Below are 15,189 nucleotides of genomic sequence, written 5' to 3'. Positions count from 1 at the left end.
CTTCCTTCCATCTCGCTTTGACAGTTGATGGGCTTTAATGTTACTAAATGATGATCAAAAAGGTGAAACAGTTGTTTCACGTAAATGGTGTAAATGATTCGTTTTATATTTCTTTTTCATTCCATGTTCTAACCTTTAACAAGATTATTAATGTTTGAGTTTTTCAAGAATTTCCTATTATTCAATTTTCCGTTCATTATACAGTGCTTCAAAAATGGATTTGGTTGAAAAATTACGAAATTGCCAAATAAATTTGGATGTATGGTTTGGAAAAGCTTATATGGTGTATTATTGTTAACTCCATTATATCTTTACAGGAGAGCTGGAGATGAGCAAAAATAGAACGAGACCGTATCCAATTCGATTATATTTGCTCATTCGAACATTTATCGTGAAAATCTGCTGAACAATGGAAGATCTCGGTGAGCTGATCATTCTAATTTTTTGGAAGCTTTGTGCTCAAAATTTCGTCTGGTGATTTAAAAAAAAAATGTCTTCTAGAGCAAAGTCCGTAAACTGTTTCCGTTTTGCACAGTTTCTTAATTTTAAATTCCTTCGAAATCATGTTTGCGCATTATGAGTCGTTTGTTATATAATTCAGTTTCACAGTTCCTTAATACCTTAGTATAGTCAACTATTTCTTATATATACTCGATTGCTTTTTTAAATTGTTCCATTATTATCGATTAGATGCCAGTGCAAACTTTTATGCATTACTTCACATATATTTCATATATTATCTTCATGAATGGACTCAATCTCTGCTTCGCGTAAATGAATTATATAGCTTTTGTCCCTCCGTTTTTCGCGCTTACAATCCGTAGATAGGATTATTAGCGGGAAAACTTTGCTTATGATTTTTAGAACTCAATTAGCTGTGTTGACTTATCCTCGACAGTGATGAAATAATTTGTAGTGCCAAAATCCATAGTGCGTACACATTTAGTAGTTTTTCATTATCGATTTCAAGACATTTCATAAATATGTCATTTCTACTATTAATGATTTCCTTCATATTCATTACTGAATAAATTTACCTTGACATTTATTTTCAACTCTTCAAAATTTGCCACAAATATTTTCAACATTTTTAAACATTATCTAAAGATCTAGCGTATTTTGTATATTGCATTTTAAAAACCAAGGAGTGGATCCTTTTCCTACTTTTAATGGTCGATAGAAATATATCATCTGTTTTGTCCTGAATTAAGTAAACTTTCCTCATTATTCTTTCATTAACTTCTGTTAATATGCATCGTCTTATCTATTTGCTTCACTTCTTAATTCAAAAATTAATGATCCATTTCTCTTCTAGTGAATGTTGCATTAAACAGTCATTATTAAAAGATTATTAAGGATATGTTATCTAGAAATTTTACAATTCTGTTTCCAATCTCATTTCATTATACGGTGTCTTGTGTACCAACCATTCTGTTGAAGCTATTGCTGTAGGACATTATTTCATGGAATATAGTAAACCTACCACTACTTTTGATTAACATTTAACGTCCATCTATCCCACTTCCCCACTAACATAAAAAACCAAAAGACATTTTTTTCGAGTTAGTGATCAATAAACCTTTGTATTATCTTTCTCCTATCTCTTTTCCATTTCCTTACAGCTGTAATAATTCATCCTGTTAGTACTAGTGCAACCTTTTCTACAGCATTCATTCCTTACATCTTTACGGAACTAAGTGTTCCCGTTCCACCTCTAATAGAACTTCGTCTGCATCAATAGAATGTAAACAGTTCCTTATATTCTGAAGAAATATCCAGATAAATATAACTTTATATTACCAGCAAGTTCTGTTTCAAGTGTTATTACTGATGTCGACGTCAGCAAGCAATAATGGCCGTCATTCTGTTACTTGGGCAGACGTTGCCAATTATGCAAACGGTTCTTTTTGTTATCAGTTATTTAAGTGATACAATTCTTTCAAACAAAAATATTACATTTACACTACGTAGTAGCATTTACGAGAGAGTAGGAAATTAAGGTAGTAAAGATATGTCAACTGTTATGTTTACATATGAGAGGATGTCATGAAATATGAAGAAAAAGAACAATGGAAAGGTTAAAGTAACCTTTCCTAAGAAAGTGACGATTGTTCTTATTTGTGATTTCTTTCGTAATTACACGCATACACAAAGTTTGCAGCAGTTGTTGGTTTTTAAAAGTTTCATCAATTCGTTATATGTCGCGAAGATAATGTGAGTTTTGATAGTACAATGAATGAAACGAAGTGGGGGGTAGTTTTAGTTCTATGGACATCCCATTTGTCATTGGTTTTATTGCTTGTCAAAATCTATTGCTTTTATTCTCTTTGATCATTTCTCATAAAACTTTTATTTTGCATGTAATATAGAGACCTGAAGAAGTGGTTCCGAGCTATTAATTTTTTCTCTATTATAGAACATAGGGTTATAACCAATTATTGTGAAATAAGATTCTGTTCTTAATGCATAAGTGAGGATCTTAATGAGCTTTCTAAAACCTTCTTTTGATTGAGGTATCACTTTTGGAACTGTTATTAATTATTCACTGTCGCTGTCATATTTTTTTCCATAAGTATACAATATGAGACTCATACAAATGTGCTAATTTTGCAGTTAAAATTATATATTGTATTCGTATTTCTCTTTCACTTAATTTGTTGTAACTCTCTGTTTTCATTTGTTCATTCAATGTTAATAGATCTACATGAGTTAAATTTTTTGCATGCCTAGAAACGTAACGTAATTTTGTCCAGTTTTTACTATATCTCTTCAATTGATAAGGCTTATTTGTTTATCTCTATATTTCCTGGGATTCCTTACATTTCTTCATTTTTGAAAGTGACATGAATTGCTTACCTTTAGAACAAACTAGTGATTATTTAGAATCATTGATTGGTATTTGCATATATATTTAGCAGTATTACCTTTATTTGATCTTTAAATTTCTATAAAACATCATACACACAAGATATATTTTTACCATGACGTCCTAATCCAGAAGTAGTTTGCCTTTGTTTAATTGTAGAGTTTAGGTACACCAGCACATTGCGTTATTACAGTCGTGTACACCTGAAGTAACAGTTGAAAGGCATTGTCAGCAGAAAATAATTTTTTTTTTTTTTCAGAAAAAAAAAATAATTAGAAGAAAATAATTTTATAAATATATTCAAATTCTACTTTCAGTTCGTGTGTCCTAAAGCTTGTCTCTTATCTCCTGTGCTGCCATTTTACAATTTTCGTGTTTTGGAACATTTGATTTCCTTCCTTTATCAGAAATGTCTATCTTAATAAATTCGAAAATTTTTCTAAAAAGTAGGAAGTTGAATTTGAAAAAAAAAATTTGCATACACTGTGCATTATATTTAGAGCCCATCTACTTTGTCTCCGATTTATCTTGTACTATAAAAAGTGTTTTTTTTTTTTTTTTCTTTAATGTTTTATCTTTTTTTTACTAAATCATTTGATTTTGCGTGTAATTTTTTCACATATATTTCAGAAGCTTTGCTTTCTGATCTGCAGCACACAACGGAAGTGTTGAAGCGAGCTAAATTAAACGATCGTTGCATATCCAGTGCATCGGATTTAGAACCCATCTATCAGGAACAAACTAGAAGGTATGCTATAAAGTATGATTCGGTGATTCAACCAATTTCTCAATCCTGTTAAATATTGAAATAGTAAACAGCAGTAGGTGGACGTTTATTTCTATTGAAATTGATTTTACTTTCAATTTGTTCGTTGAATTGTTGATTTATCTATAAAATCATTCGATGTAACAATTTAAATTTAGTTATGGCAGTTCTTTTCATGGCCTAGACAGTATCGAACAAATGCTGGATGATTATTCACAAAAAAGGAAAAGTCCTGAAGGTACTCTTCTCACAATCTTTTACAATAATTAAAAAATCTGGTCATTCAGTTTATCACCTGCTGGGAGAATAGTACCCGACCGATATAGTTTAAATAAATCTTGCATTCCAAGTTTGGTTGTTTCGCATCATACATGTTTGTAGAATAATTAGTAATATTAATACTTGTTTCGTAGAGGCGTTGTGAGAATAAGAAACTGTATAGTTCAGAGCAGAAGATTTGATGCTTCTTCCTATATGTGACCATGTGCAGTTTTATTAAGACTTTCTAGTGATTTAAGCACTTCTTTTATTTTTACAGACGAATGGTATGCAAATTCTTTAACAAGCCAAGCGGAAAGGCCTACAGTGCAGAGTTTGTTTAGGGAGCTTGAGCATGACAGGTAAGCGAGCTAATTCATATAATTCATTTCCAGAATTAAGCAGAAGATAATTGAGTGAAAAAAGATTGATTTATGTGCAGTTCTGTTTCTGAAATTCTCTTGTCTAAAAAACCCATAATTACTTGCATTGATGAATAGCTATAAATTAAAACTATTTCATTTTGTATGTGGTACTTCCGACATATTTATAAAGTTGGTAACTACTTCGGTGAAAAATCCCATTGGTTGTTAGACAGAGAACTCTTATTATTATTTTGATTGATAAAAAGTAGCAAAGTTGGAGTTCATATGATGCAACGTTTAAAAAATTTTTCAAATTTGTTTCAGTTGCAACAGAAGTGTCGGTGGTCTTTTATCACAGTCATCTGGTATTGTTCAGGTATATGCTATTCTTTCAATGTCGTTGGATTTCTTTTTTGTGATCTACCACTTCATTTAGATTTAAATGAAGAAATAGGTTATCAGAAATGCATTTTCTTTGTAGTGTATTCAACAGGAAAAAGGTTGATGATTATTTTTCTGTCATACTGTACTTTCCTACCGTATGTTCATTGAAAAAAACACGAGTGGAAGCTTACATCATATAATTCAGAATAATCTCTCAAGTTTTCTCTTTCACAATAAATCTCGAAAAAGGTTGAATTGATATAGTGAGCGCTTGCAGAACTTCTTCGCTCATATATAAACTAGCTTGCTCTCTAAATGCTTTATACAAGAAGTGTTCTGATTGTTTACTTCATCCTCTCCACTAGCAGTTCACACTTTCTAATTTATGATTCACCTTTCCCTTTTGATAAAGACCTCGTGCATAACGTTATTGGGACTATCATATTCCATCGTTCAGGTGTATTGCTCTTCATTTAACATAACTTTATTGGACTATGAAACCCTTCCGACTAAGCAAGTACATTGCTTTGTCATTTTTCTTTGATCTTCTAAAAAATAAATTATTATTCGCTGTTCTTTGTCCTCATACCCTTCTTAATAAAATGCAGTTTGATATATTTTTGAAGAATTAACTTTTGGTTAATTAAACTCATGAATGTGATTACTGTTGTCATTTGCAGCAAAACTCGTTCACGAGCGATCCTTTGCAATTGGATTCGATGTTGGGAACACTGCAAAAAGATATGTCAAAGCATGGCATCAACACGATTCCTAAAGGCGATTGCGCTTCGTGTGGCAAAGCGATCGTTGGACAGGTTTTTTTTGTTTTTCACATTTTTTAAAATATATTGTCTTCTTAAGCATATTGTACTTGAAGGTGCAATTTTATTTTTAATTTCAATACTTTTTTATTTTTAATTTCCATGCATTCTTGTCGATTTTTAGAGTACTCACTGTTACTTTTAATTAAAATCTTTATGATTAAATCAGATTAGGATATGAAATTAAAATTATTATATCTATATATTTAGCAAGAATTTGAGCATAACGATGACAGTTATTTGGAAATGCTGTAAATTCTCGTTTCATAAACTCTTTGATGGAATTATCTGATATTTTTAATATTCTTTTCTAATCGAGATATGTGCTTCTGTCCGATAAAGTGTTCAGTACTAACTACAGTTAAAGTACCAAAACTTCCCATGTTGTTTTGATTATATTTTGCTGTTGTAAGAAATGAAGTTAAATTTAATTCAGACTAATTTCAGAATTCTTCAAAATATGAGCAAAAGATCCATTTTCATTATAAATTAAAAGAAGATTGTCAAATCTCACTTTAAATTTATGAAGTTTTGAACTTTTGCTTGTTATTATTAGAACATCTAATAATGGAACGTGAATATTTAATCACAGGTAGTCATAGCACTGGGCAAAATGTGGCATCCTGGACACTACGTCTGCTGCCAATGTGGTGAAGAACTTGGGCATCGGAATTTCTTCGAGCGAGGCGGTAAAGCATATTGTGAGAATGATTATCACGATATGTTCTCTCCTCGATGTGCGTATTGCAATGGGCCAATCAAAGATGTTGGTTGTCAAATCTTTTAACTCTGATATCAAATGATAACTACCTGCAACTAAGTCAACTAATCCTCTTTTTTGTAGCGATGCGTGACAGCACTTGGTAAAACATTTCACGCAGAACATTTTGTATGTGCAGAATGTGGCCGGCAGTTTGGTGAAGAAGGATTCCACGAAAAAGTAAGAATTTTTAGTGAAAAAAACTGCTTGCTCTTCACATCTATATCTAGTATCGATATTTAAAGTTTTGGATTGAATATATGCAATTAGAAAGATTTTACTAACCATTATCTTTCTTAATTTATAATCATATATCAAATACTTTACTGTGTTTTGGTTTACCACATTATTCTTTAATTTGTCGTTGGTTATCTTGGTGTATATTAACGGCGATTTTGTTTTCATTTGCGAATAATGTGTATTGTGTTTCAAATTCTCAAGTTATGTTACTCTTGTTTCAGTCTTTCTTCAGAGATTTAAAAAGATTTTAAGTGTTCTGCAATGATTTTCACAAAAAAGATCTGCAAAATCGTACCCAATACCGAGACACTTTGTAGAACGGACAACCTTATTGCAAGACGGATTTCTTTCGAATGTTTGCGCCGAAATGCAATGGTTGTAAGAATCCGATCAAAATGCATTTTATAACAGCACTGGGTACACACTGGCATCCTGAATGCTTTATTTGTCAGGTAATCTTTGTAGAAACTTAAAATTAACAAGCTTTGGAGTGTGAAGGCTTTTGGAATTTTGCTTCTTTTATTTTTGTTGTTTCTTAGCATTTGTGAATAATAAAGCTTTTGATTCAACAAAAATCATAGTGCGGTGTTATTTTTAAACATTTTCCTTCACTGAAATATGGTAGCTTTATCATCTTTTGATTAGGAAACAAAGATACTTACTGAGTATCAGTTAATTTTTTGTGGGTCTTGGTGCGTCCACTGCGATTATGCATATGTGGGCAGTAGTAGATTCAAGTCCTTCATAGTAGAATTGTCATTCTAGGGGATTGAAATGTCATCCATCTTTGATTTCTTTTTCCTTTTTTGTCCCTTAATGCTGCTATCGTTAGAACTCTAGTTAATGAATTCACGAAAATAGTGGAATATCAGAATTTCGAGTTGCAGTACCAGAAGAAGGAGCAGTAATCGAAAATACAGTATCACTGGGAATGTATTTAGAGAGTTTGTGAGCCTGAATCGTTCACGTTGAATTTCTAACTCAAATGAAGGGAAAGTAATCTATCTATTCCGTAGTAGTAGGAATATTGATGAGTGATTTTAGGAGTGTGGAAAGGCTTTCGAAACAGGATCATTTTATGAGCACGGTAATGTGCCACTGTGCGAAATGCACTATCACGAGAAGCGCGGTAGTTTGTGCGCTACCTGCCAAAAGCCTATTAATGGCCGATGTGTCTCCGCTGTAGGGCAGAAATTTCATCCAGAACATTTCTGCTGTTCCTACTGCCGTAAGCAGCTAAACAAGGGAACATTCAAGGAAGTGGATCGAAAGCCATTCTGCCACAAATGCTATCAAACTACCCATCCTTAATTTTTTTTGCACAGATATTCGGGATATTTTCCACGTCTTAGTTTTTGTGCGATTATGTCGCCATGCACACTTTACAGCTTGTTTGAAGCTGTCTACCATATTTATACTTCCAGGCCAGCGATCATGTGAAATGGCATTCATGCTCTCCACATTTCTCACGATTCCTTATCTGGTGGTATCATCTCATCCCCTAAAATTCCTTGAAATAGTGTACCGAATAATATAGTTTTATCTATAGCATCCCCTTCCCCTATTACTGATTTTTTTAATGATTAATGATCTTTTGCAGTTAATGACTTTTTTTGTGCTGTTTTCATATCACCGCTTGAATATGCATAACCTTTAATTTCTATGCATTCAGATTATTTTCATGCCTCTTGTTGAATACTTATGCAACACTGCTTGACTCTTCCCAACTTTTAATATTATTCATTTCCGTCCAGAATGACATGTTTGAATTTCATAGCATCAAGTTTTTTTAATACTTCTAAAGCTGGAGATAATGAAAGAAATCGCCAAAAAAAACTTTACGCGCTTCAGTCTGCGTAAAGTTTTTTTATTGTTTTAACGTTATAAAATATAATGGAAAATGAGGAGAGGCACAAAGAATTACTGGACTTGATGGGAGTGAATGTTGCAGTGATTCATGATAGTGGTTCCTGTTGTGTCTTAATAATCAGGTTTAATTTTTTTTATTCTCTTATTATTTAACTCAATGTCTTCAGCATGCCTGCATTGTTATTTAACTACATAATGATAAGAGTGCAGTCTGCATATTGTTTGTTCTGTCCATTTCAGTTGTAAAATTGCGTAGTTCTCAAAACATTTGTTGATTTTCAAATAACTCAACTATTTGCTAGTGAGAAGTAATGTTAGCCTGAAATGAAATGAGAAAACTTAATGTGAGTTTTTCGCCTTCTAGGGGAATGAATACTTTATAAGACGATGTCCGATGCACGTCATATATTCCGAGGAGGAAGAGAAATGATTCAGGTCTCGAATCACGCTACATCATGCATCCTTATGGATATCAGTTAGTTCAAAAATAGATATATAAATTGCTCGCATATGATACTGATTGGGGTTCCTTGCTGATCTTTTTGACATTTTTTTTCTTCATATATATATATATATATATATATATTCTTTAACTTCAATAAAACATTCAAAAGTAGAGTTAAAACTAGCCCGCAACATATGATGCAGTTAAAATGTACCAATTTTCCAATTTAATAAAATACTAGGGTATAAAGAATTTGCTTCCTTAGTTTGCCTAATCGCCTAATAATTGAGAAAGAGCTATACATATTGATACTAGTCTAATAATTGAGAAAAGGTTAATCTTAGGAAGGCTTATGTTGACGTTTAACACCGAGATTAGTGAACTAGTTATGAGGAGGTTTCAACTCAATATATTATTTGACTATCTTTTATGTATTTTAAATTGTACGGTTCCCGTATAAATAGTAAAGGAACAATTACATGTGTTGAGGGATACTTTATTAAAATATGCTTTACCTGAGCAGAAATTAACGTGGGACCCGTTCAGTAACAGCAGAGAAAAAAGAACCATGTGAGGAGAACTTTCAAGTGACAATCAGTTAAACAAAGAATTTCTCCTTGAAGTTAACCAATTTATATCATCAGCTCTTCAACTGAAATAGTGTCCGATGAGGATCATTTGGTCAATTTTTGTGATGACGAACATAAATGGATGATTGGCAATGAATTTGATGTGTCCACCTTGCCACAGAACAGTTAACTCGTCGCTTATTATTTCATGAGTGCTGTTTATCGGGTACGAACCTTTCTCATTAATCTGCAGTAAGAGGAATAAATAGTTGCGTAAACATAAGATTTGCATCCAATCATTCATGCGATGAATGTAATTTAATGAAATTAACACCTCAAATTGTGTCTTTTGAATGAGCGTCGAGACATGCATTTTCTGAAGTGAAATAGCCGGAAAATCAGCTCGACTGGTAAATGCTTCCACTATTCCAAGATTTGCCAATGGCAAATTCAATTCAAAATGATTTTCTATCGAAAATCGAGGTATTTCAACCTTAAATAGTATTAACATAAGTTCCGGACGTTTTATCCGAAAAGAACACATTAATAATAATTTCAAAGCCATTTCAAGGTACAGTTTCTCTATGCTTACATTAATTACTTGGATAATATTCTGATTCCAAAAGTCGATAATGCGATATAAATGTGCTTGGCTTTCCCTTTATGGACACAGATTTTTCCTATTATCTATCTTGTAGACCATCTCCTGAGCAAATTATGTTCAATTATCCGAAATAGTTTTTCACTTCTTGAAAATCCATTTGGGCCATAGCTATATTGTGGAAAGTCCAAATCGAACTTTGCATAAATGCTATAAATATATTAGAGCAAATGCCCAATATCAATTTTAATTTGTAAAACTTAATTAAATGTCTACCTCAATATCCACTATTTTACATCTTGCAATCAAAAACAGGAGACGACGCCCAGTCAATTCGCGCACAACACTTCTTAACGCAAATTTCTCTCGTGGTAAAAATATGTAAAGGAAAAGGTTTGAATCTACTTGATAAGGAAGACCGAGAACCTGTACATCAGCATCTTCGGTGTATTTAAATTTATCAAATGCCCACATGGACATCATTTCCACCTGCAACAGTACATGAGTAAAATCTTAGACCAAGAGTAATGCTTTATTTTTGACCTTTACTTTTTGACTTTCAGTTATATTCATCTTTACAAGTCTTTTACGTCGGAGTGGAAGCTATAAATTTATTGATACTTTCAAAAAAGATCGACGCAATTCATCTTTAACTTTACCTTTTATCTCGAGTTGTTACTAAAAACAATGAGTGAATGGTCGGTAGGGAAATAAGTACCTACCTGAGTGACAGTGTGTTCATTTACATAGAAATCCTTCGCAGTTGTCCTTCTCTCATCAAATGGATAATGCCAAGCAGCATTCAAATAAAAGCTATCGACGAGCATGAAATGCCAATCTGCATTATAAACATTTCTTGTAAAGATTTTAAACTCTGATTTCGTTTGGTTTGCAATCCACTGATTGATAAACTGAAAAGAGCTGATAAATCAGTTGAGCTATCTAGATGTTAAGGTCACCTAAAATAGTCAAGGGATAATTAATTGTAAAAAACACGTAACTTCCACAATTATTACCTTGGTACTATCTGATAAACTCATCTGCTATACAGCTTTATATTCTAAACATCTCGTCGTCCATTTCACAAAGAGAAAATTTTCTTTTTCACAATTAGACTTACAAAAACCAACTGTGGCAGTGGCCGATCTGTTTTTGCAATCAAATTGCAGTACATCAGCCATATAATCCCGTGCGATGTCTATCATAGCATTGCTTAAAGTACCACGACCACATAGATGTAGAACTACCAAGAGACCAGGTGCAACTATCGTACCATTATTTCCTGGTAGTAATCTGTTGGCTAGTAATGAATAATACTTCTGTACCGTATTATAACTGAAACCTGAAAAACAGCATAAATAAGGGCCTAAAAAAAATCAATTCTACAGTTTACCAATTTCCCTTTTCAATTCCCTTTCAGATAATTCCCTGTTCAAACACTTGATTGCATTTTGACTATAGTGAGGAAATGAAGAATACCTTTCGCGAAAACATCGTTTATCTGCAACTTAGTAATACCACTTGCAGCAGCACTGGTGAGTGATAACGTTATCGCCAGTGATAGTGGTGACAGCACTGCATTAAGTTCTTCATCAGCGGCATTTGATAAAAGTCGAAGTGAGAAATTTGCATGTATCGACTGTATCGTATCCCTTGCATACCTGTATATATAATATATATATTGTACACTTCATTTAATTAAGAAGATTAAAGATCGTTTACGGATGATTCTTGCTTATAATTATAACTATGCTAAATGGCTAGGAAGCTTACTTGTCCAAATAGTAATTTAATTCATAAGCTGTTGTCGTAGGCCAAAACAAAGTGCACAGTGCGATAGAAGCGAACAAGATAAAAGAAAGCAGTTGACGTGATAACACACTCTGATAACAATGACTGCGCATAACAAAAGCTAAGGATGATGTCAGTTGCGCTTGTAAAGACTATATTCTAAGAGGTGGAAAGTGTTGTGAACAGCGATATCAGTGGAATGAATGAATGCCAATGTGAATATTGCACTTGTACACTCGTAAACAAGTCTCTTCTTCAGATGTGTTTCTCACTTCCAACCAAAAATAAAAAATGGCAGCGTTAGGTTATAGGATTGTGCATTCCACTCCATCGGTGCTAATCTCTTCCTATCCCTGCACTCTAACTTCTCGGCTAATGTTTACAAGACGCTCAATTCTGGTCAAATATTATTATCAAATATTGACCTCAACTGTCCTCTTCACTCCGCTCTCATCGCTTCACAATTAGCTTCGCACTGATTTATAAATTAATAAAATGTCCAGACACTTCGAAATTCTCTCTCTCAGAGCTGCTCTTTCCTCTTTCTTCTCTTGCGGCATTCCTCCTCGACATCCTTGTTCTTCGTATATTCCTCTCACAATTAAAACTGCTTACGTACAGTATATGTCGACGTTGTCATTTTGCTAGTTCTTCAGCTCTCTACCTCAATTTGTTTGTAAAAATCTACATGAAACCATTAAGGTTAAAAGTACACATTTCAAATTTACAATTTTAGAATGTCTGACGTAAGACAAAAAATACTTTCTTCGAAATAATTAATATTAATATTAATAATAATAATAATAACAACGGTAATAATAATAATAATAATAATAACGGTAATAATAACAATAATAATAAACATGTTAACTTTACTCAAGTACTTTAGTTGGCCTTATCATTTCTATGAATCCAAATTTCTTGCATTCCTATATTTCAGATTTAAATGACAGACTGATTGATTATAAATACTGCATATACCATCTGAGATTGATTCATCATTCAGCATAATCCATAATTCGTCAAGCATCAATTTTCTTTGAGCAGAAATATCTTTCAAGCTTTCACGTCTCACAGCAATTTCATTAGGTCGTTCCAAATGATAGAATGCAAGTGCACCACCAATGGCATACAACAATGACAAAATAATGAGACCGATGTGAGGCAAAATTATTCGCGCATATTTTTTCCAACCAACCATCTGAATTTGAATTTAATCCAATCTCTTACAGTGATATTAGCTTTCTGAATATTTCGCAAAGTTCGGAAATAAGAATGAACTGATAAAGTGTCCAACATAGCTTGTTATTTATAGTGACACATGTTTTTGATGTTACTAAGCTTAATAGAAGGTTTACTCTTAATAGAAGGTTTACTCTGGAGTATTTGTTGCCAGTACCTGTACTCCAGACGATGAACCATTTGGTAGACTCTTTTACAACCACATTTGATTGCATTTTCACACATCTAAGGTCCAAAAGTAGCAAAATATTGCATCGCAAGTATTCCTAGCGAGCATAGGTTAATTAATTTATGCAAGAAAAAAATTACTTTTCAAAGACCGCTTGTAATAAGAGATAAAAATATGAAAACAATCTACAGATAAAGCTTTTTCTATGTGGGAAAAGAATGCGATATCAGTAGTGAATATCAGTAAAGAAGACAAGATTCGATTTTCTTTCTAGACTGCTCCATTGGTTCAATTTTGAAAATATTTCTCTTCAATATTTATTTTCATCTATGACTGCAAGCATTTTATTATAAAATATCAACTATTTTACATTTGGAAGAGCAAAACAGACTAATAAAAGCCTTAGGAAATATCCTTATATGACACAATGCTGCTGCCATAATATGATGTGATGGTGTTTGAAGTTTTGAGAAGTATCAAGTGGCAAATTTTGATAATTATCTCAGCATAGTGCAAGTAAAGGGAAGAAGAATAAGAATCGTTGTTAGGAGAGTAAAAAAGGAAGAGAGTGAGTGTATGTTGTGGAGCATCAAGGGATGATCTATTTACTAGAAATGGTAGTAGGTATCTTGTTATGTGAAAGGAACAGTGAAACCATTGATTGAGGCCTATCTCGCATGCATTCCTGAAGTCACCAGCCGAATACTACTCCCTTTTCACTCACAGGGCCAGGGCGGCTTTTTCAGCAGCGCTATGAATCTATCTCATCAATGATTAACAAGTGCGCCTCGCATTACATTCTCCACAATTTTAATTCGTCCCTATTATTGATCAGGATGAAGTAATTTATGAAAATAATCGCACAAAACGTCTTGAATAGTTCACAAGAAGGTTAAGTTTTAACATTGAGGGTGACGACAGTATGACCAATGCTATACAATTTACGATCATGGAAGTTTATGGAAGATAAGACTTTTAATGAAATCTTTTAGCTGATTTATCAGACATAGATATCTAATAATCTCATTTGTCAAAAGGTATTTTTGGAAAAATAAAGGAAAAATAAATTAGAAGAAAGTTGAAGCGCAGGAATATTATAAGATGAAAAAACTAAAGTTAAATTAATAGGCAATGAAGAGAAGAAAAAGGAGGATATATCTATTAATATAGTCCAGCTGGAAAGCTTTCACTTGAGCTTTACGAAAATAGCAATGAATAATGAATAAGTTTATACAAACATCAGCCATCACTTGAGGAAAACCGTATTGCAAATGAAATTACCGAGATGAACCAAAATTTCCGGCAATATTCGAAAACACATTTATTTCAAAAACTTTTTTCGCTTTTATAGAAATCTATCCGGAAAGGTGAATTAAAACAGGCCAGATAAAACAAACAAATATGAAATATGCCATAATCAATTAAAAATACTCAATAATGCCAGAAGGGTTCCAACTCTTTTTCATATGTCAAATCTATTAATGGAATGTTTTACCAACAAAAACTTCGTCAATTAGAAAATCAGAATCAGAAGAAGAAGAAAAAAAAAGAAGAAAGAAGACGGCTAACAAACTGATACATTATTTGAGAAAAATGCAATGATCTTCGGGGATAAGTTTGGGGAATTTCATGTGTTTTCTGAATGTTTCTTGACAACAAATTCAGAATCACTTTGCTTCTAATTGCCTGTCCACAGATAAGAAATCATTTCGTTTCGATCTACACAAAAGGGATGATAATCTGATGAAACAAACAAATCAAACAAATAAATCCATGTAAATAAACCTTTGCTTATCAAGAGAATCCTTACAAACCTTATTGATGCCAACTAAATGATTAATTTCCCATTGATCGCTTTTTTCGCTACTGTCATCATCATCATCATCATGTAGATTTGGTAATTCCTGTAGCAGTAATGTTGTTGTGACGGATTTCTTTTTCACTTCCATCTGTCCCTGCAAACTTACTTACTTATTGATTATTCACACAGACAACTTATTGTATTAGTCTGCGTGTCATCGACGAACAAGGAATTCATTTTAC

The 15,189-nt window shown here is 32.8% G+C and overlaps 2 protein-coding genes across 11 annotated transcripts; one reads left to right on the top strand and one right to left on the bottom strand.

The window, feature by feature from the left end:
- Positions 1–409: 409 nt before the first annotated feature.
- Bma-pxl-1 (Uncharacterized protein) lies at positions 410–8,759 on the top strand (the record flags this gene model as incomplete). 8 transcript variants are annotated; one of them, XM_043077019.1, is made up of 10 exons in its annotated part: positions 410–422; positions 3,497–3,614; positions 3,791–3,870; positions 4,171–4,252; positions 4,580–4,631; positions 5,320–5,454; positions 6,053–6,226; positions 6,305–6,400; positions 6,778–6,912; positions 8,694–8,759. In XM_043077019.1, 10 exons carry the CDS (start codon positions 410–412, stop codon positions 8,757–8,759), a joined length of 951 nt encoding a protein of 316 aa, XP_042932953.1. The 8 variants fall into 8 exon arrangements, with proteins under 8 accessions (XP_042932953.1, XP_042932957.1, XP_042932954.1 ...); XM_043077023.1 differs by lacking the exon at positions 8,694–8,759 and adding an exon at positions 7,505–7,771; XM_043077020.1 differs by lacking the exon at positions 410–422 and adding an exon at positions 1,831–1,900.
- A 663-nt stretch (positions 8,760–9,422) lies between these two features.
- Bm10856 (Uncharacterized protein) lies at positions 9,423–15,095 on the bottom strand (the record flags this gene model as incomplete). 3 transcript variants are annotated; one of them, XM_001900399.2, is made up of 9 exons in its annotated part: positions 9,423–9,590; positions 9,678–9,836; positions 10,221–10,433; positions 10,667–10,855; positions 11,075–11,286; positions 11,424–11,605; positions 11,718–11,887; positions 12,691–12,936; positions 14,961–15,095. In XM_001900399.2, the coding sequence occupies 9 exons, from the start codon at positions 15,093–15,095 to the stop codon at positions 9,423–9,425; spliced, it is 1,674 nt and encodes a 557-aa protein (XP_001900434.2). The 3 variants fall into 3 exon arrangements, with proteins under 3 accessions (XP_001900434.2, XP_042932951.1, XP_042932952.1); XM_043077017.1 differs by lacking the exon at positions 14,961–15,095 and having other exon boundaries at positions 10,667–10,782; positions 11,065–11,286; positions 11,718–11,856; positions 12,717–12,936; XM_043077018.1 differs by lacking the exons at positions 11,424–11,605; positions 11,718–11,887; positions 12,691–12,936; positions 14,961–15,095 and having other exon boundaries at positions 10,667–10,782; positions 11,065–11,149.
- Positions 15,096–15,189: the final 94 nt, after the last annotated feature.

Source organism: Brugia malayi, assembly GCF_000002995.4.
Source record: "Brugia malayi strain FR3 genome assembly, contig: Bm_v4_Chr1_scaffold_001, whole genome shotgun sequence".
Taxonomy (NCBI): Eukaryota; Metazoa; Nematoda; class Chromadorea; order Rhabditida; family Onchocercidae; genus Brugia; species Brugia malayi.
This window is presented reverse-complemented; position numbering and strand designations above follow the sequence as displayed.